General features: G+C 38.8%; 2 protein-coding genes across 2 annotated transcripts in view; both read left to right on the forward strand.

The window, feature by feature from the left end:
* LOC139118582 (ATP-binding cassette sub-family C member 5-like) overlaps positions 1-6,809 on the forward strand; it is a 30,884-nt gene extending 24,075 nt beyond the window's left edge. Inside the window, exons 20-25 of the mRNA XM_070681973.1 lie at positions 2,030-2,219; positions 2,449-2,608; positions 3,620-3,698; positions 3,894-4,007; positions 4,606-4,770; positions 5,271-6,809. Coding sequence (XP_070538074.1) covers positions 2,030-2,219; positions 2,449-2,608; positions 3,620-3,698; positions 3,894-4,007; positions 4,606-4,770; positions 5,271-5,375 — 813 coding nt within the window. The 3' untranslated portion in view covers positions 5,376-6,809. The remainder of the gene's footprint in view (positions 1-2,029; positions 2,220-2,448; positions 2,609-3,619; positions 3,699-3,893; positions 4,008-4,605; positions 4,771-5,270) is intronic.
* A 1,438-nt stretch (positions 6,810-8,247) lies between these two features.
* Positions 8,248-24,127, forward strand: LOC139118239 (beta-hexosaminidase subunit alpha-like). Its single transcript, XM_070681518.1, has 12 exons — positions 8,248-8,636; positions 11,101-11,166; positions 12,047-12,102; positions 15,808-15,918; positions 16,822-16,923; positions 18,796-18,978; positions 19,293-19,444; positions 19,936-20,098; positions 21,778-21,973; positions 22,694-22,784; positions 22,917-23,021; positions 23,560-24,127. The coding sequence occupies exons 1-12, from the start codon at positions 8,249-8,251 to the stop codon at positions 23,768-23,770; spliced, it is 1,824 nt and encodes a 607-aa protein (XP_070537619.1). The 5' UTR covers position 8,248; the 3' UTR covers positions 23,771-24,127.
* Positions 24,128-27,057: the final 2,930 nt, after the last annotated feature.

Genomic DNA, 27,057 nt, shown 5'->3' on the forward strand with positions numbered 1-27,057 from the left:
TTGAGTCGCGGACATCGTCACCCTAGTAAACCTTCTGAACTCCATGACCAGACCGCAAACTTCCATATGTTTTTAAGAAACATATGTTCTCTATGTTTTTTGCCTTCTTCTTGTATGTACTGGACATTTTGCTCAGACGATTTGCTATTGATGATGCATACTTTTAGGACTCTGATTAAAATTAGTTTGTTAATCAAATTACCCTTCTTAGATAGTGTGTAAATAAAATGATAACTATTTATTTATAAATTTTTGTTACAACCGATGACTTGTTTGGCAAAGACTTACCTAGTCGCAACTTCAATCATATATCAACAGCCATGCGGAATACATTAATAGGGCAGCATATTTATTTCATTTTAATGACGCAAACCCATGACATTTCATAAACTCAATCTTCATACCTATATTAGTAAGAAAGGAAACCCATGATGGCCTTTGATGGAGATTCACAACTTTAAAATTACAAAGCACCGTGCCTTTGGCTATAAGGACGACATTTCCGCCGATACAGATTGTCAAAATACATTTGCTTGCCCGATGAGGCATTAACATTACGGTTATTTGCTGTGTTTGGTTTGATGTTTTGATGATCGTGCAAATAAGCGGAAAATGCTTGTTATAGACACGATCATCGTGCAGATAAGCAGAAAATGCTTCTTATAGACACGATGATCGTGCAAATAAGCGGAAAATGCTTCTTATAGACACGATCATCGTGCAAATAAGCAGAAAATGCTTCTTATAGACACGATGATCGTGCAAATAAGCGGAAATGCTTCTTATAGACACGATGATCGTGCAGATAAGCAGAAAATGCTTCTTATAGACACGATGATCGTGCAGATAAGCAGAAAATGCTTCTTATATACACGATCATCGTGCAAATAAGCAGAAAATGCTTCTTATAGACACGATAATCGTGCAAATAAGTAAGAAAAACCGCTTATTTGCACGATGATCGTGCAAATAAGTAAGAAAAACCGCTTATTTGCACGATGATCGTGCAAATAAGCGGAAAATGTTTCTTATAGACACGATCATCGTGTGGATTATCCGTTTGTTTTTCTTATCTACACGATGATCGTGTCAGTATGTGTTGTTCTTTATCAAAACGATGATCGTGTCTTTAAGAAGCATTTCCCGCTTATTTGCACGATCATCGTGTAAATAAGCGGAAAATGCGTCTTATAGACACGATCATCGTGCAAATAAGTAAGAAAAACTGCGTATTTGCACGATCATTGTGCAAATAAGCGGAAAATGCGTCTTATAGACACGATCATCGTGTGAATAAGTAAAAAAGACACGCTTATTGACACGACCATCGTGTGGATAGGTAAGAAAAACCACGTTATCCACACGATCATCGTGTCGGTAAGCATTTTTTTTGGTCTATTCACACGATGATCGTGTCGATAGGCGCCACCATTGGAATGTCGTGGCTATTCAAATTCACGGCGTTTCTTGCGAGCTTCAAATGGATTTACACGTTAAAGTATCATCCGTGGCGATAGGCAGCATCAACGGGGCATGTTGCGTACTGATTGGCTGAATATCATTAACATTTGAATAATTTCAAAAAAGCCAACCAGGCACACTGAATAGCCTTAGTTTCATACCCCTTAAGTCTCTGTAAACGATTACAATTCAGAAATTCCAACCTTCCGAGCCGTGCTATGATGAATACCTCTACACAACTTTATCTCATATGAAATACTGCGTCCTGTTAGCAGCTTTAACTTTCCTTTTAATGTAGTTCACACCTCGAAAGTGAAGCAAACTTTCAACCATTCTCTTTCAAAATTTGACATTTGATATTTGACAACGGCCGCTATCCCTGTGTTATTTCTGTGGAGAAAAATAGAATCCCCGATTTTCAAAGAATAAGCCGGTAAAAATTTTACTAAATCCACAAGCTTCACGAGTTGTAGGCCAAATCGGAATATGGTAAAAGTTTGAGAGTCCGGGCTGTCTGTCAACGAAGCACATTCTACCATGAAACGTTCAAAGCATTCTCTCACTGTAGGAATTGTATGAAGAGGCGCCCGCTATCATACCAGGCAAGAGGCCGCCATCGGAATGGCCCAAATATGGAAGGGTTCAGTTCATCGACTTCTCTATGAGATATAGAGAAAACCTCCCTCTGGTGTTGAAGAATATCAACCTCGATTTCAAATCCGAAGAAAAGGTCGGCATTGTCGGAAGAACAGGATCTGGTAAGTAGACACTTGGAAAGGGGGCGTGGTGCAGTTTCTTCAATTTATAATTTCTGAAAGTTTCCTATTGCCCCCGAAGGGATTTTGTTGAAATAAAATCAATATGCCTGTACGCTGATGCGAATCAACACTGAAAGTTAGGCCGTCTCACGCACACCTGTCCTCGCCAGTGGGGGAATATAAGTGCATTGTTCTCATTTGCTATATCATTTTGCTTTTCCAACCCAAGGAAAATCGTCACTTGGTTTGTCGCTGTTCCGTATGGTTGAACCGGCCGATGGCTACATCGATATCGACGGACTGAACTGTCACGAGATGGGTCTGTATGATATGAGATCCAAACTATCCATTATACCCCAAGATCCTGTACTGTTCATCGGAGATGTTAGGTGAGAAGGAAACATTACAGTTTTCTTCGTTTGCGCATATCTATTTATCTCTCTATCTATCTATCTATCTATCTATCTATCTATCTATCTATCTATCTATCTATCTATCTATCTATCTATCTATCTATCTATCTATCTATCTATCTATCTATCTATCTATCTATCTATCTATCTATCTATCTATCTATCTATCTATCTCCATCCATCTATCTATCTATCTATCTATCTATCTATCTATCTATCTATCTATCTATCTATCTATCTATCTATCTATCTATCTATCTATCTATCTATCTATCTATCTATCTATCTATCTATCTGTCTATCTGTCTGTCTATCTATCTATCTATCTATCTATCTATCTATCTATCTGTCTATCTGTCTATCTATCTATCTATCTATCTATCTATCTATCTATCTATCTGTCTGTCTGTCTGTCTGTCTGTCTATCTATCTATCTATTTATCTATATATCTATCTATCTATCTAGATCTATCTATCTATCTATATCCATCCATCTATCTATCTATCTATCTATCTAACTATCTATTAATATCTATCTATCTATCTATCTATTTATCTATATATCTATGTATCTATCTATCTATCTATCTATCTCTCTCTCTCTCTCTCTCTCTCTCTCTCTCTCTCTCGGCACGTATAAAGTGTACGCATGCCTCATCTGTGAGACAAGTAGATGAACTGATAGATAGATTTAAACTATATATAAAACAATACATAGGATCTAAATGATATTGGGAAATACCAAGACCTTTCACGATACTTATTAAGGAATACAGATTGCAATTACTACTTTCATCACCGCCAAACTTTAAGATTCGACAGCGTCCCTACTCTTGGTTCTCGACGGTAGTAGTTTTACAATGTAATCCCAGAGATCATGTCCTCTCCTGGGTTTCAATTCATCCATACAGTATCAGACACATTGTCCTATATTGGTACGTCTTCACCTCGACTGCAATCTTATCGGTATTTTCCTTCTGTACCCAGATACAATCTAGATCCATTTGAAAAGTACTCTGACAAACAAATCTGGGACGCGTTGGAAAAATGTTTCATGAAGAAAGCTGTAAGTATCCCATTGCATTGGATTTCTTTTCCCGTAAAGATTGAATCTGCTCTGATGACAGTTTACGAACAATACCTTGGACGAAAATATCATGTTGGTCCTTGTATTTTAGCATTTCGTTGGATGCCAAGAGAATTTCATCACGTGTACATCAGTACATCATTTGGCAAAATGTAATGTTTTCATTCCGACCAGATCCAAAGTTTGGAAGGAGGTCTGCAAGCTACGGTCGTAGAAAACGGGGAAAACTTCTCAGTCGGCGAGAGGCAGCTGTTGTGTATGGCGAGGGCGCTGTTGAGAAATAGCAAGGTGAGTGCGCCACCTATCTGTCATGCATGACGACATCGGATATTTTGCGTCACCCTACACGCCTGACTTCACCAGAACTCCAATGTCCGTTGTCTTATGAGTGTCTTCAAATGTGATGCCCTAATGTGAACAAACTTTGAACTTTAGCAATGGCGCATGGCAAGCATTGACGTGCCATATGTTTGCCTTTTCTTTCAGTTAGCCCTAGAAAGGGGACTGTTTGTAGCAAAAACCCATCTATTTGGCGAGATAATAATCTGAAAAAGGAGAACAAGACATGCCAATTACCCTGCACTGACATCCATGCTTCTCCTGTGTCGATAGTACTGTTATTAAACAAGTTTTCAATAAGTTAATAGGCGATAGGTGATGGTCAAGGTTTTCATCTTGTTTGTCTTTGTGATTTCAAATGAATATTAACATAGTCTCAAGGCTTAGTATATGTGTAGCTGTACATGTGCACCCAAAGGTCGGGTTGACACGATCACACGTGCATTTGTATCTCACGTTTAATCACGATACCTCGAAAGTGAAGCAAACTTTCAACCATTCTCTTTCAAAATGTCTCTGACATTCTTTCTGCCTCCTCGCCACGTAGGTTTTGGTGCTTGACGAAGCCACTGCCGCCATTGACACAGAGACGGACAGTCTCATCCAAACCACAATCAGGGAGGCGTTCAAGGACTGCACCATGTTGACAATTGCTCATCGTCTCAACACTGTTCTGACTTGTGACAGGATATTGGTGATGAGTGATGGAGAGGTACGCCGATCTATCATCCATTAGTTACTGAAACTTTGCCAGCAGTAATCGATTGAGAATAACGCAAAAATGCATCATTTTTGTCGTGTTTATGGACTAAAACAAACAGTATATTTCATGATTAGAAAGATACATAGATGCATAAATAGTAGACTGACAGATAAATAGATACATTTGTACATACATTGATACATCACATACATAGATACATAGATACATTGATACATACATAGATACATCACATACATAGATACATAGATACATACATAGATACATACATAGATACATACATAGATGCATAGAGTATAGAAAGACAGAGCAACACAGATCCTTACCGCGACGTATATTGGATTAACTTCTCGTGAACAAATGAATAATTATAGACACATGCGAAAACTGCACACAGTTGTCTACTTGACTGTAAAGACACTGACTTTTCTTGAGAGCACAGAGACAAGACTTTTGTACTCTCTTCAATCTTGCCTTTTCTCTTCTCACAGGTTGAAGAATTCGACACACCATCGGCGTTGATTGCCAAACCAAATGGAATGTTTGCAGGAATGTTGAAAGCCGCTGAGAGCAGCAAAAGAATGGTGAAAAACTAAACCCCCACTTGTAAATAACAACATTTCCCCCATCTCCGCCCGGAACTTTTCTCAGATGCAACCGTTGTGGCCGTGCGAACTACAGACAAGAAGATTCACTTTGGAAGGGATTTGAAAGAGATTTATCGAGAAAATGATTTTAAACTGGAAGACGGCGTCCTTAACGATGCTACAACTTCTAAGGCAGTATTGGACGTATGACAAGACAGCCGGTTTACTCCCCAGCTTGCCGACTACGCCCTCGCAGGCCAGCACCGTAAACTTGTTGAGATGTCGGAGCGTGTAAATTATTTTAATGCATTCATGATCCCCGCTGATCATAAATTTAGTTGTCGGCTCTGATTCCAACTCACATGCAAATCAGTCTTATAAAAAATTTCAACAACTTTCTTAAAACCTATGATCTGTAATATATTAATAGATGGTACGAATGTATTCGCACACACTTAAAACGACACAACATGTCCTATTAAACAGTTCTATTAATATTTCTTTTTTCTTTGTTTGTTACGTCGGGTATTGCTGTTTGAATATTGTTGGGAGGGAGTGTTTTGATAATGTTACATACTTTTGAAGGCGGATTTCTTTAGTTAATGAACACTTTTCACTCATCGAAACTTTTTTTACCTCAATCTCAAGCAGTTACTTTTACTGGTGGAGTACCTCCGGTTGTCGAATGTCCGCCATTAAACACGGAAACTTTTACAATAAAATCTAATGTAATTTTGCGTATAACACGAAAACAAGTTCAGAGAATGATGTTGATATTCCCTGTTAGCATCATTTAATTTTATGTACTCGCTGTCTTATTTACACATGGTGTATTTTCATTGCGAAAGTGTCAAAGTTGATGCACTGAAATGATCTCTACGCAATGTTCATCCGCAGGGCCTCATCACCGCTTGTTGAAAATAGTGCCAAGGGATTTATGCTAGACTCCATAAAGGTCAAATTCAAACGTTTGTTGTTTCACTCGTCTTGCTCGAGGGACTTAAGGATAAACATACCCTGTTCTCATTTTACATTAATTAGACGTTGCCACGATTCGATGTTTAACTAATTCTTTTGTGAAAAAATGAGCTGTTTTTACCAATATTCCAAGTTTTTGGGAAGGTGTCAACGACCGAGGCGCAAAGGGAATTCTGATTTGGCTATTACACAATAATTTTTAACGATGCAGTTAACTTTGTATTTTTTATGATATTCGCCCAAAGACATAATTTTCTATATTTCCAAACTTTATCGCACGATGTATTAAAGTTTCCGTTGAAAATTGAGTCGACATTGTAGTTTTACTGTCCACACTATTGTAACCGCTCATGGAAAATATTAATATTTACCTTTTGGTATTTTGTTTGTATTAAAGTTAAATCAGATATGTAAATTTTCAAGTTAAATTTAATGTTTGCAATAAAAATATGAACGAACGAGAAAGATGATCCGTATTCCTTTTTGTTGTAAATTTTCAACCATCCACCATGAAAGAAGAGATCCTGGACTTTTTACTGTCCCTGGGTAATTCAGCATGAATGTTCTTTTTGAAAACCCCGTTATCTGTAACTTTCGATTGAAGGTGCATTGTTGTTTCTTCTGTTTGTGGACAAAGAGTCTTGCAATATTCCCTCAATCAAGTCGAAAAGCCAAGCATACAACTTGTCAGTGCAGCCTGTAGGTGGATACTACCGATGTTATTGTCGACCACTGAATTTCATTCCGGACAAGACTTCAAAAATAACGTAGCATATCGAACACAATCAGATTGCATTAAGCTTAAAGGGAGGACCAGGTCATCGGAACTGCGCTAAACATAGGTCGTATGAGACCCATACGACCAATGTAAACACTGTATCCAAGGTACGATGGCGATTCATGAAAGCTAAAATATGTGTCATATGTAATTTTAATCGCAAATTCTAAATCTTGCAGCTGTGTTGACGTGATGCATCTAGATATCGTACATAAATTACATTTATAAACAAAGTCGCACAGACTCAATTCCGACAACCCCCTTTGTTTAAAATTGACACGGCTATTACCTGGCATAAACCGTTTGAAGGGAGAAGAAGAAACGTATTTTCTAGAACAAAATTAATCTTCAAATACTATCCTAGAGTACAACTATCGTCCCTTATTTCACAGTTCACCCCATGAACTTTTCTTTATTTTGGTAGAACCAATGAAATGTGATGTCTATTTGGTTCAAAATTATCAAACGAATTACAGAAAAATTCATAAAAATTGGTAAAATTTTGCATTCAAATTTTGGTGGGAAAAATTACAGAGCTCTATCGCTTAAAGGTAATGGCATGCCATGCCCAGGGCCGCACAGCTTTTAGTTTCTAAGATAGCAATGTCCTGCGAATATCTTTGTCTTTCTGAACATTCTTAGGGACTTGTAAATTTATCGTATGATGCAAAAATTGTACTTGCTTTTTTCATGCTTCTCATAAAATAGTGTCTTAGGTGGGTCGAAGTTTTCGAATATATTTTGTGAAGTAGGTCTGACGTCATGTCAGGAGTTCGGTTTATATTTCTCACTTTATCGACAACACACCTGCTCTAATGGAATCAGCAAACGATCGCGTGTGAGAGCTTCATTTTATAAAAATCACTCTTCATTTCGAACTTTTGTTGTCAAATTTCGAATTTGTTTGTGTGTGAATGATACAGTTTACCGTCGTTATGTTTGAAGTAGGGCAAGTTGACTTGATACACGTACTTTTTACGGCTTGCCGAGAAATATAGATTTATATTTATTAACCATATATGTGTCAGAATCATTTTAGATACAGTTGTTTACTTGACTCGGTCTAAATATATTACCCTTACTGGGGTGTGGCCTGACAACACCGAACTGTCAGGTATCATTAAATATGGCGGTGGACCGAACAACCTCTTCAATTTGCCTTCGACGCCTTGTCTTTTTGTGTTTAACGGTGTCATGCTCGGCCGTGATCAAACCCATAGCGCCCAGACTGCCCTTCGATGTGACCGAAGCCCCGCTCGGAACTCCTTGGCCGCTACCGCAGAGTTTGCACGTGCAAGACGAAGTTTACATTCTCCGCAAGAGCAGATTCGAGTTCTTGGCATCGGACGACTGCGATATCTTGGAACGTGCGTTCCGGCGATACCGTGAGGTCATCTTCGACGAAGCGGAGTCGGCCGTCGGAGTCGAGGACGCGTTCCTTCTGAAACTGACAGTGGAAGTGACAGACACGAAAGATTGTACACGATATCCATCTCACGACAGTGTAGAGTCATGTAAGTATGCGAGGCTGCAGATTCTAATGTTTTCGTCGAATTCCTAGGAATTAAGGTAATATGCGCCTCGAAAGTGAAATACTTAAACTTTTGTTCAAACTTTCCTCAGTGAAACTTTCGATCATTCTCTTACCAAAGCAAGAATAAAAATCAGGGGTCACCGTGCAAACTTTGGTACCAGAGAGACAAATTAGCTAAGATATCCCGATATTTGAAATTCAAAATGGCTGCCATCCCTGTGTTAGCTCTATAGGGAAAATCGATTTTCGATAAGCTAAGGTGGTGAAAACTTTCCTTTCATCGAGAGCTTTAAAATGAGCCCCCACAAGTGGTAGATCAGAAGAGAATTGATAAAATTTGAAAGCCCGAATTTCTGTCCCCGAGGCGCGTTCTACCTTAAACACAAGTCTTGCTTGTCTGTTCGAAGTATAAGTACATTCAATATGGTAGTAATATAGCATGAAAATGTAATATCGACTATTGTCCACAAATTTCTCGTTGGTAATACGCCATATAGGTCTAAATGTCAAATAAAAACCACAATCACACGTATCATTCCTGAGGATTGGCGGGAAGCAAGAATTTAAAAGAATTGGCCATTCAACGATGAAGCGTTGTTTTCTACAATATGTTTGTTTGGGAAATGGACTTAAAACCCCAAATGCTGTACACGGGTATTCAAATCCTCCTGGCTACATGAGAACTATCATCTTAATAATCGGGAAAAAATAATTTAGACTCGATTTGTTGACAGGTTTAATATCAATTATTTAACAAGTCAATCGCAAAATATTGAGGAAAATTACACCAGAGCGTTTTGTCGGGTGGCACCGTATCTCACGTGAAGGACAATTATTATTTCTGGGGAAAAACCAATCATGAGATTGTTTTATCTTCATGTGAACCGCAGGTTATGTGAGAAACGAGATATGATACTCATATCTTAGAGATAATATTGGGTCGAAATGTCGTACAATCCAGGTGGCATGAAGCCATACTGTTTCATTGTACCTTGTAAAAACTACGGGCGCACTACGATTCTATCTTGCATTACCTCGACATGCCTTATAGTTTCTTGCTATTTGAGAACTTACATGCACGGCCACGGCCGATGTAGTCTCTGTCTCGGTACTGACGGCATTCTACAATCCAGAATATTGATTCTCAAATAACGTACTTGCAGTGCAAGATATAGACGGTACTAAAGAGCTCTTTGCTTGCTATGGGTATTTCGTAGTGTTCTGTAAACATATTGATCTTATAAGTCCGTGCCAGACGCTGTTAGGGAATGGCCATAAGATCCTAGGGATGCTGAAAATGGAATGTGAGTGGGGATAAGAATTCAAAACGAAATTTAAACTTCTTGTTACTGCGTGAAACGTGACAAATTTTCATAACATAGCGATCTAAAAACCGGTTCCTTAATTTGGTAATGTGGTTTTAATACATTTGAAAAATAAGAATATGCCAGAATCCTCATGAAGTACATCACTTCCTCATTTTGTGTCAGTGACACTTTTTATAGTCAATGGACTATTGTCCACGCTGCGTGACGTCACGGCTGTGTGAGTTTTAGACAGGCATCTGAACATGCCTTTTCAAATGGGGAAGAAGCTTTGTTCGTGGTAAACACCTCGAAAGAGAAAGACTTAAACTTTTGCTCAAACTTCCCTCATCAATGAGACTTCCAACCCCTACTGTTACTAAGAATACAATCAGGGATCAATGTGCAAATTTTGGAACTAGAGAAATAGATATTACTGATAAGCTTACCTGACATTCAAAGTCGTCGCCATTCCTGTCATCTCTAAGGGAAAAATTATATTTTCGATTTTCACAATACATGACTGAGACGATGAAAACTTGTCTCACACCAAGAGATTCAAAATAAGCCCCCACAAGCGGTAGACAAGAAAAGTATTGTAAACGTTTGAGTGTCTGAATATCTGTCCACGAGACGCAATCTACCTTAATTGCACAAAGATGAAATAAATTCCTAGCTGTAGTGTAGCGCGACCTGATCAGATCAATGTTCAAAAGTTAAATTTCTCTCAACAAATATCAAACTATAAATCAAAAAACGCTATAAATACTAGTGAATACCAGAGTCCTATTTGCGTGCTATTGTATAAATTATTTGCCTTTTAAATGTCGTAAGACTACATGTAGTATCGAGCTGAAATGACAGAGAGCATAAATTTATCAGGGATTACATCGCGGATCCGCTGTCAGTAATTGAGTAATCTGCCTAAGTAATAAATCGTGTTCAGAACGTAGTATCTTCAGTATCTTACTAGATTATCTCCGACCCAAGTCATTCCTTGACTTCCGTACATTCCTTGCTCAACTTACCATCTGCCATCATTGGCCAGTTTTCATTTCTGTCACTTTGATTTTAAATTGACTTCAGGCAAGTTACTGGCAAGGTATTTGTCTGGTTTTACCCGTCCGATTGCTTCCACAGATACATTATCGATCGACGATGGACAAGGAGTCTTAAAGGCCGATGAAGTATGGGGAGCTCTAAAAGGTGAGGGTAATTTTTTTCTAAAGTTTGAACCTATTATTTTATTTTATCACCAGGGGTCGATTTCTTGCTACTTATCAAATCGATTGAAAAGAATTCTTAGATAAGATGTATTTGGACAAAAATCATGTAGCCTCGTATTCATCTGCAATATTCAACTGCAGCTGCGCAGCGGCTTGAAAGGTCATATATAAGTGATTGATCGATTTGAACTATTCAAGGCAACTTAGGGAGTCTAAAATTAAGGCTATTCTGTAGCTGATTGGCTGTTCGGAATGATTCGGTAATGAGAAAGATATTCGGCTGACCAATAAGCTACAATCTTCCGAAACCCTGCACATTGCCTCATATTCAGTAGGCCATACCAACGTGTCATTGGTATGCGCATTGGACTGCTGCGTTATTCGATATTTATTCGCCCTTTAAAATAAAACAATGAAAATTTATAAGCAATAAATAATTTTCAAAAACAGGCTACAGGCGTTTATTATGAACTAGAATATCGAAAGTTATTTCCATCGGCCCCAAAAAGTATCATTTTACGAAGAAGTTGAAATATTGAAAAACCTCGGGCATGATTTTCTTAACATTTTGTTTATGATAATGATATATAAACTGAAAGAGTACATTTGTAATGGTTATTGACGTAGAAATCTTTTCCGAAAAATATCTGTAATTGCGATAAAAAAACTACTTCTTTAAACTGCTGCTGACTTTTTGTTATTGTTTCTACTTTGGAGTATTCTTAAGTTTCATTGAACAAGACGGGGCACGGTGAACATGTATCTTTCTGTTGACGATGACGAGATGCAAACACGTAAAACTAACACGGGGACAGTTTTGTGTCTAACTACTTGTTTTCTTTTCTCTCTCTCTCCTTCAGGTCTGGAAACTTTCAGTCAGATGGTCTATCAACTTGATGATGGCTGGGGACATGAGGTACAATGCATGGCTGTCGCTGCTCCGCCTTCTTCTCTGTTTCAATGCCTGACGTCTATGAATTAATAGTACGCCTACGTTTGTCCGGTCTACAGTTTTACTTACTGCAAGCCCAAAGTAGCAATCTGTACCGTTACGTAATTGAGAATTATGAAAGCAAAAAGGAAGAATACTTGAAAGAATGAAGCGTTCTTTGTCGACCGGAAGATGATCCGTACCAAAACTATCCATCAATACAGCAGCGCGTTTCGAATTATATGTAGAAAGTTCTTACCTAGAGCAGGAAAAAATTAAAATTCAACATCCTAGATCCAAAAAAGTCGCACATATTGTTTTTAACAGAGAAATTAAAGAAAAAATGATTCCAAAACACGAAGCGAAAACAGCAAATAAAATGAAGCCTAAGAAAATCTTATATAATTACATGGAAAAGAAAAAACCCGAGCATGACCTATTTTGAACTGATAATTGAAAACTTAATTATGTTGTAGCCGCGCTAAACTTTTGAATCGCATATAAAACTGCTTTCATCTCCAGTACCCGATTTGCCGGTCAGGTTTAGATTTCCTTCATCCACAACTTGAATGGTCCGTGCCTAATGACGGCCAAGTATAATTCTGATATTTCCTGAAACCGACGAATTCGGTTTTAGGCATAATTTCAATTTTTTGGGTTAGTTCTAATTCAGATATTGCATGTTTTTGTTCTCACCATTCAGAATTCGACAAGATTTTCGAATTCAGTTTTGTCGTTATAATCTCGAATCTCAAATTCGTTTTTTAATTCAGAAATCAAAATCGGGAAAACAGAAACGAACAACGTTAAATTTTACAAGGGTGCTAGGGAGTCTCGTGACAGATTGTCACATTTGGATAGCAACAGTGTAGCGAAGATTAGAGAAAAGCTATCCTAATTACTGTATTATACTAGGCCTATCTGTTGTGTTTTAATGGCAATAATCTTCATTATCACATGAACTGGCCAGAATCCGCCACCTGTGTGACATATAGAACAGGACGGATAAGAAATCCGAATTACCCCTGTCTACGTCAACAACCGGAACTTTTTTCCTGCCCTTTGCCGTGACGCTTTCATCATGTTCATGCACAGACCAGTCTGTCGCGATCGATGCCGTGATCTACGTGAGCTAATGCGATAAATTCAGACATGGAAACAAGGAAGGCATGTCCAACGAAATTTCGAGTCTCTAAAGCTATTGTAGCTATTCCAAAGAAAAGAATGGCTCGAGGTGCCGTCGCGGCTAGTGCTCCAACTCGGACGGACGGCTCAACGTCACCGTGACACGTTGAACCCGTTCTGGCTATAGACACGATGATCGTGTCGATAGGCATAGCTCTGCATGGCAGGGCTGTGTGTTACCGGCGAGGGAGGCCGTATAACGCCGGTAACACACAGCTCTGCCATGCAGAGCTACGATAGGCGCTACCCGTTGAACCTGGTGTGGCCACAGTCTCTTGGTGGGCTATTCAGCTCTGGGACTATTCGACCCATAGACGAGTGTACAGAAGCGACACTCGTCTATGGGTCGAATAGTCCCAGAGCTGAATAGCCCACCAAGAGACTGTGATCGAACTGAATTTTTCGGGCTCGCCAAGATCGTGATATTTGGAAAGCCACGACACCTCCAAGAATAAGAACTACCGTTTCGATCTTGTTGTTGCCTTCCCTTCATAAATATATTTGAAAATATTATTCTAAATAACTCTGGTTATTTTAGTACGACTTCCGGGCGCTAGCGCGGTGACGCCCCCTTTGCCAGCCCATGGCAGACTTCCTTTGGCGTCGGGACCAAATTCGTTTGTTTGATTGCATTCTGTGTATCAAACTTTCGACTTGATCTGATTTATGAATGAAACTACCGGGTAATATTTGCATATCTCCAGGGCGATTGGCCGTCTACTAATTGAAAGTAATCCCGGGAAATAAAACCGAGATCACGACAATATTTTTGCAATCCTCGACTATAACTTTGATCCATCCACATCAAACGAAAAGTAAGAAGACTGTTCATGTGATAAATATATAATCCGATATATATATATATATATATATATATATATATATATATATATATATATATATATATATATATATATATATATATATATATGAGTGTGTGTGATTTGAAAGTCGCGCGCACAAAGGGCGTGCTAAAAAGTATGTCTGATAAGTTATGCGCCCGAAGGGTGCGCCGAAAAATGCAAAAATGCAACTGAATGATGAAATTCGTGATTGGCACGATGCATTTTAGCTAAGTATGAGTCCGTGTCGAAATTTAAAAAAATTGACGCCCCCCCCCCCTATTGGACATTTTAAAGACATGATGATCTCCCCATCACTAAAGTCAAAAACAGGGTGACACTTCCTTGCCCCCCGGCCTAAGAAACTTACCAGTCCCTTACGTAGTGCACTTGGCTTACGATTTTATACGATTCAATAAAATACTCATCGTAATGCCATGAGTCACTGATGATACTACTCTACAATGCCCACGATCATGAAAAATTTCTCGCCTAAAACTGGTTCATTTGAAGGCTGATGAAAGTGTTTTGACAAACACATCTACAGGGCGGGAGAATTGACCGGGGAGATTTGAAAAAAAGTTTAAGGTTATACCGGCACAGTATCGAAAAATACTGAGATGGTAAGGGGAACTTGAAATTGTATCGGCATCCGTCTTAGAATGCACAAAAAGCACCATTTTGTCTAACAATTAAATAAATTCGACAGAAGCAACCGGGACAGCCATTAAAGAACGAGAGATGCCGGATAATCAAAACCCCCAACCTACCCATGTCACGTTTAGCATATACATTTGTAATAGACCAGAAGCTCGCCCAAGCTGTCTGTAATATTGTGCACTTTTCAATACAGACGATAGGAAATAAGTCAACCCAATATTAGGGACGATTGCTTCCACTTTTAGCATTTTTTTCAGTATTTCAAAGTTATGGAGGGAATGGACTTCGGGAATAGCGCACTATCGCTGAAATTTCCCGTTTAGTTGGATGTCGGGCTGCCAATTAATCCAGTCAATCTACAAGATTTTGAAATAAATAGACGGCTGATATCGGCGGGAGAAGTGCCTTGTAGTGTCAACTACCTTCAGAAAACTCCATAATCAGCAATAATGATGTAGTCGTCTTTAAACCTTTCCTTTGTTAGGAGTCTTAACGTGACAAGAGAAGGTCACAAGGGCAAGAGAAGTTCCGGTCGGGAAATCTGTTGCCATGACAACTCGGCAGACAGACCATGTAACATTTGTAGCGTTTTGCTTTAATCTTCGCTACACTGTAGATACCAAGTACCGAGAGACTCCAGCATCCATGAGATAGTTACGATTGTTCGTTTCTGTTTTCTCGATTCTGGTTTCTGAATTTCCAAAAACGAAGTTTGTAATTCGAGACCGACACTGCAGAATCAAATTAGAAAATCGTTCTAAATTCTTAATAATAAGTACAAAAACGCAATATTTAAATGAAAACTAACCGCGAAAATTGAAATTACGCCTAAAATCGAATTCACCGATTTCAGGAAATATTAGATTTTTATTTGGCCGTCATTAGCCACGGACCTTGAATACCTTAGGACGTCGAGTGCCTTCATACATTTAATAATCAATGACAATGGAAATCTACATTCTGATTTTCCTTTCTCTGTCTCTTATTTATCTATCCTACACAGTACTACATCAACAAGAGCACTGTGTCTGATTTTCCTCGTTTCAAGTATCGAGGAATTATGCTCGATACCAGCCGGCACTTCATTCCTCTTGACATCATACTCAGAAACTTGGTAAGGAAAGTATCAACGCATTTCGGCATGACTGTCTTTTTTTTTTTTCAAAGACATCGACAGATATGGTCCAACAATGCATTCTATACAATGTACGGACTGAGTTGATGCGCTGAATGCTGTGTATCTCAACATGCTTCAGGGAGAGTAGAACAAGCGACTGTAGTTGAAATTAAAAAGCAAGAATAGTGGAAGAAAATCATCTAAAGTTACAGTTGCTGGTCCTTTAACTGAACTTAATCCATTTCGGACCGATCGACTGACTTTTTGACTTGAAGGTTTCAGAAATGTTACTGAGCTTTTGGCATTTGTTTGCACCTGTCCACTATCTAAGCACTGTGGAGATATATTCTGAGAAGGAAAAGTTGTTTTGACTTATTTCCCGTCATGCAATTCGATAAAACCAAAATTTGGTTAGTTAGGCAAAAAAAAAAAAAAAAAAAAAAATAATAATAATAGGTTTGTTTCTGGTCTTTGACATGTGCCAAAAATGATGCAGCGACGCGATTTTTTCCAATTTTTTAATTTTTAGTGGAATTTGATACAGTTTTTCTCTTTTTTCCATAGGGGCAAATGAAAAACAGGAAAAAAAAGAGTTGACGCGCACACTTTGAAATGATTCGCGCGATGACCAGAAACAAATTTTTTTTTTGCCTTAGCACATGTGTTCTGAAGACGACACAGCGTTAAAAATGTGAGAACAGTGAATTGTTTCCGAGTTGCAACCATGGGGACCGAAACTACTGCGAATCGCAAGTACCACCGAGCAAAGCAAAAGTCCAACGTCACCATATTGCCAACAAAGTACGAAAGAATTCACTTAGAATTTTAAACTTTCCGCCCTGTCTGAAATATCTAGCTAACTATTCTTAAAACTTTATTGTATTGTTCTTCCGCCCACAGGATGCTATGTCGTACAACAAGTTCAACGTCTTTCATTGGCATCTCGTCGACACCCAGTCTTTCCCGTACCAGAGCAAGAAGTTTCCCGCCTTAAGTGACAAGGTATAGACGTCATGTGAAGTAATTAAACAGACACAGCACAATTTTGGCCAATTGATAAATATTCGTCATTGATAATAACTATATAGCACGATTGGAGCTAATTTGGGATAATTGGATCTTCATATTGTTCAAATTTATCAAAAGTGTTAGGTGCCCTATAGCTAAATGTTGCAACTCATAAAAACAAGTGTAAAAAATAAAAAGAAAGGCAGATGAGCTTACATTTGCAGATTAAACATACATTACTTCAGCATCCAATTATCCCAAATTAGTTCCAATCGCGTTAATGTTGATTTACACGCTGAAACAATGCTCATTGAATGTACTCATAAATAAATACATTTAGGTCGGAAATCGGGAATTATATGTAACCAAGGAAAACCTTCAGCTTATCAACGGTTGTTATTCAAACAGCATTTATTAGGGGTCTATTAAGGTCCCGAAGTACTACGAATTACGTCAAACTTAGGTTGTGGTGTCATTTTCTTGAAACTTTGCACAAATATTCTTGGAAGTTGTGCAAGTGCGAAAATGAAATAAAAAATTGGGGTCACCACGCTCGTTTCCATGGAAACGGACGTTAAAATGGCGTCGTTAGAAATTAAACTAAAGAAAGCAATTATAAAACGCTTAGCAAATGAGTTAATTTTAATAAATACCAAGAATTAAGATCAATACCTATCGAATGTATAGTTTTCATGATGTTTGTAAAGAAATTTTAACATAAGTATCGATTACAAAATGACGATATCGAAATTATATCACTACATAATTTTCGAACTTTCTTCCTGTCGCTTTGGATGGTGTCATTTTGACCAAACTTGGCGAATAAAATCCTGACATAATACCATTTAGTTTACACCTTTAATAAAAGGGTGTCACCACGCTACTTTTTACCATATCTCCAGGTGAATGGGTTATATGCGCCATGTAAATGTGAGAGAAATGTTAATTTTGCGCTCATATTGAATAAAAACCAGCTTCCTAGGGGGTCAAAATATGACAAGGTTAAAGGTCATATGTATTTCTAAGAGACTGGGTCAAAAAATTAGGTAAAAGCGCAATTTCAACAATGACAGGTGATGTTAAATACATGCGCTACAAAATAACCCATTTGCGGCAGGCTGGAGTAAAATCTGCGCAGAAATGTTCTAAAGCGTGTGCGCGTCCGAATTCGTCGCCCTTTACCTTACGGTAAAGGGCGACGAATTCTGTAAACTTGAACCATTCCCTTTCGAAACCAAGAAGAAAATCAGACCAGAGAAAGTCATTATCTTAAATTTAATACCGATATTTGAAATTCAAAATGGCAGCCATTCCTGTGTTAACACTATGGAGAATAAATTTTCTATTTAAAAATAAACAAAAACAAAAAAACACCATAAAACAAGATGGCGATTTTTTAACTTTAGGCCATGCACGACTTCAAAATGGTATCGAAAAGTATTTTAAAACTGAGAGTAGTAATATCTATGCCAAAGGCGCTTACTATACCATAAGTTTGATATTTTCTTTGAGACAGCTTGACAAAAACATTCCACCTTAAATTTGAAAATTATGGTGAACTGAAAGTTTAAATTAAAGTTATTGGTGATATAGCAAAAATAATTTCACAGAAGAAAATGTCATCCTCACAACATTGTAGATCTTTTTCTCAGGTTCATGCGCACGGCGACAGTTTGAATTTCACAAGTAAACACCCCTTCTCCCCAAAATATCCTACGATTTGACCATTTGAAAATTGGGAATAAGCCCGGTTCTGATTTCATTTTGGTACCCTAAATTTATTTAGCTTGGTCGGTGTCAGTACAACCGATTAATACTCAAACTGTCCGTTTAACAGAGACTCTTTTTTCATGTTACTTCAAACAGGGAGCCTATCACCCTGTTGATATGGTATACACTCAGAAGGACGTGGCCGAGGTGGTTGAGTATGCCCGCCTACGTGGCATCAGAGTCGTACCCGAGTTCGATACACCGGGGCATATGTATTCCTGGAGGAAAGGCGTACCCAACCTACTAACAGAGTGCTGGGCCGATGGTAAACCGAGACAAGTAAGGGCTTGCTCGCTCGTTTTGTAATGGTAGCATTCAAAATTAACTGAATGAAAAATAAAAACAGCCGAGAGGAAAGTTCCAATCATGATGCTAGTTCTCACAGCAGAACTGAGCAATGCCACAAGTCTCACATTGCTCCTATCGTCACCCGCAGGTCACATTGTAAGTGGTCCACTCAAAATACTTCTGCAATGACTGCTTTAACATCATATCGTCCATGTAATCACTTCTACCCTTACCAGCTTACTCTACTCTCAAGTATCTTTCGACCGTTGTCACAAAAAAGGCTTGTCATTTTTACAAACTTTTAGATAGTTTACAACAAGTACGCCGATTACGGTCCTATCAACCCGATATTAAATTCAACCTACGAATTCCTCGCGGATTTTTTCTCCGAGATCGTCGAGGTGTTCCCGGACACTCATTTACATCTTGGTGCCGATGAAGTTAGCTATGAATGTTGGTAAGAGCTCCATTTAATATCGAAAGTTCATATTCATTAGAAAACAAAACAAAAGAAAACAAAAGAAAACAACAGAAGTGCTTAATTAGACGGAAACTGTACCGCCTCAGAATCGCTGTGCGTAAAAGTGTCAATAGCTGAAACTGGGAACTGCCTTAGATGTTTACTGCATATACATGATGTACGCATGCGTACTTAGCTGAGCTCTAAAGTTCTTTGATAAATCATGTCACTGTCTTGTCTCGGTTAACCAGACTGCTCTGTGGGGATCTCTTCCGGCCGCCCGACCGGAATAGGGCCCCGCAGAGCAGTCTGGGTAACGAGACTATAATAGTCAGTGTCTGCAGTGTGTGTCATTTCTATGCAACAGATCTCGGACCTCGGGAGGACTCTCGGATGAAAGTACGCTCCGTTCTCTGTGCTGTGACTCGAACAACAAGCACAAGAGAATGTGAACAACACCCTTAGATTGTCATTTTTTTAATTTTTAGGAAGAGCAACCCGGATGTTCAACAATTCATGTCTGACAAGGGGTGGGGAGAGGACGAGTACAACAAACTTGAAGAATATTACCAGGACAGACTTTTCAAAATTATAGGGGAGTTAGGCGCGAAATACATCATATGGCAAGATCCTATAGATAATGGTGTCTCGGTAAGTTAACTTGTTGTTCACCTATATGGTAAAGCGTGCCATTTGGGGAGGGGGACGCAGAAACTTGAAAAAAAAGTTTTGGAAGAAATGGAAATAGGCCCGCTGAATGTTAATAACACGCAGATTCTGTCGTATCTATGAATCTGATTCACTCGAAAAGTCCGATACTTGAGATGGGTTATTTTCACTGTGGAAGAATAATGAGATAAAACATGAAAATATGCACAGTAAAAATTGGAACAAAAGTAACGGTGCTGTCACAAAAGCATTCAAAACTGAAAGAGTCGGCCCTGTGCGGGCGCTCCGCGACCCCGACCCTACATCAGTGTAGGGTCGGAGGAGGCAGAGGACCCGCACACAAGTTAAGGCACACAGGCAATATTCATTTGGGAGTTACGATCAATAAATTTCAAGTAATTAACTTTTCTTAATAATACATGCCTTATCTGTTTCGTGTGTTCCTATCACTTTACCCTAGCTATCTCTATGTAGAATTTCAAAGACAACAGTTCATACCTGTTAATTACCCTCCCTAATCCCCTTCATTAATTTGTTCCATCGATCACCTACACGGGGGGGGGGGTAGTTAGCCTATCGCCCTGATAAATTAACCCGTTAACAGTCTATCCATCTTTTACCTTCTGAGGCTTGTATAATAAAAACGTGTAATACATGACATTTATTAATAATTACTCCTCGACGAATATTGCTTGCAATACCCTGTGGTCAAAGATTTGGTCCGGGCACAGGGACAAAGGTGTGGGTAAACAAAAGGTATAGACTCTATAAAAATGTTATGCAATTTTTAGAAATGCAAGATAAAGCTGATCCCCTGGCGTCAATTGGTAATAACAACCCTTTGCATGGTGAAGCAATAATTTTATGGGCGGGAAATTTTTCATCGCATATCATTCGAAGTAGTATGTTGTCAAGATTCTAAACTTGAAATGATTATTGAACAACTTCTTATTCTGAGTGTCGTATATCTCCAAAGATGCAATGTGACACCCTTAATGGCAACATCTCAAATAATATATGCGTGTAAGGTACTGTTCTGTACTGCGCTCCTCCGCACTGTTCCGTACGGCGGCTGTTCTGTGGTACTGTACCGCAATGAACTGCATTAGACTAGACTCGACTAGATCAGAATACAGTTGACTAGATTTAACTTGACTGTCGACGTTGTATATCGACTCAAACACAAACCACGAAGGGTACAAATCTACCATAGAAACGCGATTAGCTGTTTTCCTTCGCACGTTATCGGAGATAGTTTCTAAATTAGAAAGTCGCCGACTTGTTTGAAAATTCCTTGACAAGTCCCTACTGTCATAATTTTACGATCGTTGAAACAGAGTCATTGGCACGATCCTGAACGGCAACTTTATATAGCTTCTTCGGACGACAAAAATATGCCTTTATAGCAGAAACACATTGATTCACTTTTCTCGCATGCGTAGTGTACTGTAACTGTTCAGCTTCTTTGTTATAGGGAGGGGCTACAGAATTTTAAATTAAAAATTATAAAGGGGCAGCTTTTTATGAGCTTTATCATGAATCAGTTTGATAATATTTGTTAAGGAAAACAAAGGAATAACACAAACGCAAATGGCCAATATCAACAAGAACACATGAACACAACTGCGGTTTGAAATCAGATCATACAATTGCATTGACAGGTTACTGATCAAACCGTCGTGCAAGTATGGAAGGACACTGCCCTGTGGTACATACTCCCTCCCTACAGAGAAGGACTACAGAATGTGACAGCCCTCGGGCTCCAGACAATTCTATCCGCCTGCTGGTATCTCAATATGATCGATTATGGACCGGATTGGCACCAGTTTTTTAACTGTGAACCGACAGATTTTGAAGGTTAGCTGGTGTTAGTGAAATACGTAGAAATTGTTTGGTTGAGTGGCATTTTTCATCCTGGCGTCTGAGCGCGTGCCCCGAGCCATTAGACAAAGGTGGACAGCTATTGTTTTCCCACAACATTGTTTTAGAGGACATCTTTTCGGAAATTGTTGGTCGGAAGCCTTATCAGCAATGTCCATCATGTGCGTGTGTGTTTATGTATGTGTATGTATGTTTGTGTATGTAAGTTTGCAAGTAACTCGATTGGAGCTTATTTGGGAGAGTTGGATCTTATTTTTCAAATTGCTCAAAAGTGTTGGGTACCCTAAAGCTGAATGTTGCAACCACAAATTACTCATAAAAAAGTGCATTGCTTTAAGAGAAAAGCAGATGAGCTTACATTTGCAGATCAAACCGACATTAGTACACTATCCAATTATCCCAAATTAGTTCCAATCGTGTTATGTGTATACGTAAGTATTACGTACATTTATGTATGCACATATCTCCATCTATATATATGTATGTATGTATGTATGTATGTATGTATGTATGTATGTATGTATGTATGTATGTATGTATGTATGTATGTATGTATGTATGTACGTACGTACGTACGTACGTACGTACGTATGTATGTATGTATGTATGTATGTATGTATGTGTCTAGGTAGAAAGGCCAACTCCCATACTGTGGCTGCTTTAGTAATGTTTTAACCTTTCAATCTACATGTACAGGAAGTGCCGAACAGAAAGAACTCGTCATCGGAGGTGAGGCATGTCTGTGGGCTGAATATGTTGACGCGTCAAACCTACTGTCAAGGCTCTGGTAGGTTTCAATAAAAAATGTCGGGCATAATACGTTTCTTTTCATATTTTGTAACAACCTGTGAGGGCGTCTCTCAAAGTATACGAGTGCGTTCCCTGACCTAAACTGTCGGTACACCCATCTCCTTTGCAGGCCACGTGGTTCTGCGGTCGCCGAAAGGTTATGGAGTGACCAGAACGTGACCGATATTGACACGGCTACAGTCCGTCTCGATCAACAGCGATGTCGCATGATAAGGTAACCACTTCTTCTTTTTCAATATTTCTTGGAAAGTCATTTTATTGGTCCGGAGTCAATACATCTCAGAACAGAGGGGCATATTGATAAGAGCATTTTTTCCAACGAATATTGATAAGAGCATATTTTTCCAACAAATCACCAAAATGTGTTTAAGAAGGAGTTGAAATTGATGAAAGATAATATTAAAATACAAAAGGAAATTATTTCGTCGTCTTTTGATCTTTTTTAGACCCTTGGCATGGTGTCTTTTAAGGGCATGCCCAACTATTGGGGTGGAAAGTTCACATTTGAATATGTTTTTATTCATGTAGGCAAGGTTAGTTTTCGCAAGAGCGTGTCTCTCCATGTTTTGCATAGAGGCTAATTGGTTAAAGAAAAACAACACATGGGTCCCTGATTCGGTGGTGTCCATCTGGGTAGCAATTATCTGTCTCAATGGTAAAGTTTGCAGCACGAAAAGAGACCGACTGTACTGTAGCGTAGAAGGAATTTCACTTGCAATTTTGATTTTTGCTATTTTCTGAATTTCTTTCAGGCGAGGAATACCATCTCAGCCTATATATCCCGGATACTGTGGAAAATATGAAGTACCCTCGCGAGGAACGACCGGCGGCGCTGTTCACGCTGGCAGTATGTCAGCTGGACTGGTCACCTCTGTTGTACTCTACTGGCTTTACATTTCGACGATACATTTCTACCTATTTGCCCGTTTAACGAATGGAAACTTCGAGGATGATGAAAAATGATAATAAATTTCTGCATGAGGACAATGCTGTGGTGGTGAATAAAGATACCTAACAAACAAACAAACAAACAAAAACAAAAAAAAGTGCCATCACACGCATTAGGTTTGATTTCAGGTAAATGGAGACCAATCATTCCTTTGCTTGATGAGCAGACATTTTCAACCTTTGATAAATACACCATATCGCATCTTAATAACATGATAGTCAGTAATCCAATCCTTACTTTTACAACGGAAACTTTGTTTGAGAAATCTGTTTTGCAATGAAATGTCAATGCTTTGACCTAAGTCACCTCTTAAAGTCTTTGAATGCTAAAATTTGACAGTTTTATTTGCTGCATAAAACCATGTATTTCTACGCAACATGTTTCGATGAAATCATTTTCTTTTGTCTAGCCACTTTCACTTGCAACATATGAACATACAAGAAAGTGGGAATACTTTTGACATTGGATGTTCCCCATCCTTATGGTAATACACGCGTCAAAACGTAAATGTTCCACTTTTGCTGGAAACTTCCGCAACCAAACATATAAAGCATTCTCTTTCATAATTGAGAATAAAACTCAAGGTTTTGGGGTAGAAGAAACAACTAGCCCCTAATTTACCGGTATTTAATATTCAAGACGATTACTCAAGGTGACCTCTATGGAAAAATATGTGTTCGGTTTCTACAAAACAAGCCGGTGAAAAGATCATTTTACTTCACAGGCTACGTCCCCATAAGCATTGAACCATACAAGTGATTAAAATTTGATTGTTCAGGTTGCCCCTTAAGTGGATCCTACGCATAGTACCTTAAAACGTTTGTGTCTGTCTCTTTCGGAAAGATTGGGCCAATCGCTTCAGTTGATTTCGACGTCGGAGGAACAACTCTTGCGACATTTCTGATCAGCGCCGTTCAATGTAGGATTCACAATGTTCGCAATCCGGTTATCTTTCTAACAAATGGACCAATCTGATAAAAGTTGTGAAAAACTCGAAATTGTGTTTCAGATAAACAGAATACTCGCAATAGCCTATTGTTGGAGGTTAAATTGAGATGCATGCTGGGTACTTGTAAGAAGCGATACTCCAGGTGTAGTCTTTTACCAACCTTACAAGATACTTGTACTTCGCTCGAGGCGCAGTCCGTCGCTCGAGGGCGCTTTTCTCTCCGCTTCGTGTACATGCAACCCTTCGATCCTTGCTCGTTGAGTACCCAATTGATGTCTCTCATTTTGACGGGGACAGCTTCTATGGCTTGAAAATGAGCACGGTTCTGATATCCGTGCATAGATGGCGAAAACTGGGAGGTGATGGGTTCGGTTAAAGTTGAAATTGACTTCGCTTCTCTCACAACACCCAGGTCATTCCCGAAAATCGGAAACGTACCTTTTTCGGAGTCTTTTTGTCAAAAATAAAACACTCTTTTTTAACAAGTTTGGAGTAAATCAGACCGAAATTGCCTTTTGATATTTGCGACGAGCGGGCAATTATTTCAGAGACAGGTTTTGGAAAAGAACCCTTTTTTACTTCCCTAGACTGCAAAATTGGAGAAATAAACTGTATAATTCGTAACGCACGGGAAAGTCTTTGAGTGCCCAACCGTTACGGATTCCCGTCGGTTGTTGAATAATGTCCGGTTCATGGTTAGGCTTCAAAACAGCTACAACGGACAGCCGAAGAGAGCATTCATACAATTTTGCCGCAATAGCTGTGGCATAGTTTTGTCCATGAGCCGACCAAATGAGTGTCGAATGCCCGTGAGCAGTTCTCGGCCGTCAACGGTTTTCATATTACTGTAGCGCACATGTTGTCTTTCAAACATATGTCCTGTCTTGAGAAATATGATATTCATTTGAACATCTGGTGCGTCAGCAGGTCAGTTAGATAGTGAAGACAATTTCATATTGTTCTCACTTCCTTATTAACCCGACTTCCTTGGAGTTCATAGAGAGTTAAAGGTTTCACTTCGATTTGTTCCACTGACTCTTGAACACGCTCCGATTACAACCGGATCTGGAGTGTATGTGGTGTAACCCTTTCCCAGTATTTCAAAACAATTTCCGTTTATTAGCCCTGGCATCACTTTTAGGGAAGCGAAGATCACGGATTTAAAAGCAACTTAACCAAAGGTCATGCATGGCGTAGAGCATAGAACACGGTCCGAACTTGCCAATCATTAAATTGTTGCCATAGCAAACCCTCATCAAATTTTTGTGTAGGTACAACATTAACTTTTACATTGATACTTAATCATGCATTTACATGGTCAAACAATTATGCGCTGCAGTTTATTCATCGTTTGGAATCAACCACGGTTTTCAACTTGAAGCAGTCAAACCTAACACAAGCCCAACACAAGGGAATATTTTCTTTTTTGATAATACATATTCACTCGCAACTATCTAATTCCATGGGGATTTAAATGACACCGCAGTTGCAGCACTGTATTCAATGAAACAAGAACAGCTATTATTTGGATTGACCGACCTTAAGTTATCGGGTTCTGTGATCCATTCTGATTGCATTCGTTTACAGTTCCGTGGCCGAGGTGGTTCATCAAAAATCAATGACATGTTGTATGAAAGCAAGTTGATGAGGACAACTAATTTGGACTCCTCTGCTGTTACGTGAATATCAATGAGACTTCGTTTAAGAGTAAACCGTTTGATTTCTGAGAGGGGTTAAAGGGAGGGGAAACAGAATTGGTCAACTGCCGCAATAACTTTTCTCGGAAAAGGGTGGATAATACACCCGGATGTAAATATGTTTTCCATTTAAGCTGATATCAAACACATTCTCTTACGATGCAAAGTAAGATCAAATTTAAGAAACTTTTGTGATATGAATAAGGTATCAATAAATTTGTATCTGAGTAGAAAATCTTTAATCTAATACAGCAAATAAACCGGTTACTGCAAACTTCGACGTACATTTGACGACAAAATATCCACATCCATGGCCAGTCTTTTTCGCTTGCTAAAAATGGATTGCGCATGATAGGAGTAAAAACCTGAACTTTGACCCGAGAGTACCTCAGATGCAGATCGACGCTTTCACTAAAAATTTATTTCCCACTCGAGAATTTAGAATTTGTGTCTTCCCATCATCCCTCGATAATCCCTCGAAATACTTTTGCCAATTCATTAGTTGTGCGATTTCAAGGGACAGTAGCAATAATAGTGTACTTTTTCACTCTTCTCTCAAATCATGATTATATTAGTCTTGCAAGTGTTTTCTAAATGTTTTGTGTACAATATGGGACATTATCGTGGAAGAATGAAATCTAATCTGGACAAAAAT

Source organism: Ptychodera flava, chromosome 19 (assembly GCF_041260155.1).
Source record: "Ptychodera flava strain L36383 chromosome 19, AS_Pfla_20210202, whole genome shotgun sequence".
NCBI lineage: Eukaryota > Metazoa > Hemichordata > Enteropneusta > Ptychoderidae > Ptychodera > Ptychodera flava.

Excerpts from the sequence above, each read along its gene's own strand:
- LOC139118239 (XM_070681518.1), top strand. The coding sequence starts at position 8,249 with ATGGCGGTGGACCGAACAACCTCTTCAATTTGCCTTCGACGCCTTGTC. Across the intron at positions 12,103-15,807 it reads ATGATGGCTGGGGACATGAG|TACTACATCAACAAGAGCAC; the intron begins GTACAATGCATG and ends TATCCTACACAG. Across the intron at positions 20,099-21,777 it reads CTATAGATAATGGTGTCTCG|GTTACTGATCAAACCGTCGT; the intron begins GTAAGTTAACTT and ends TTGCATTGACAG.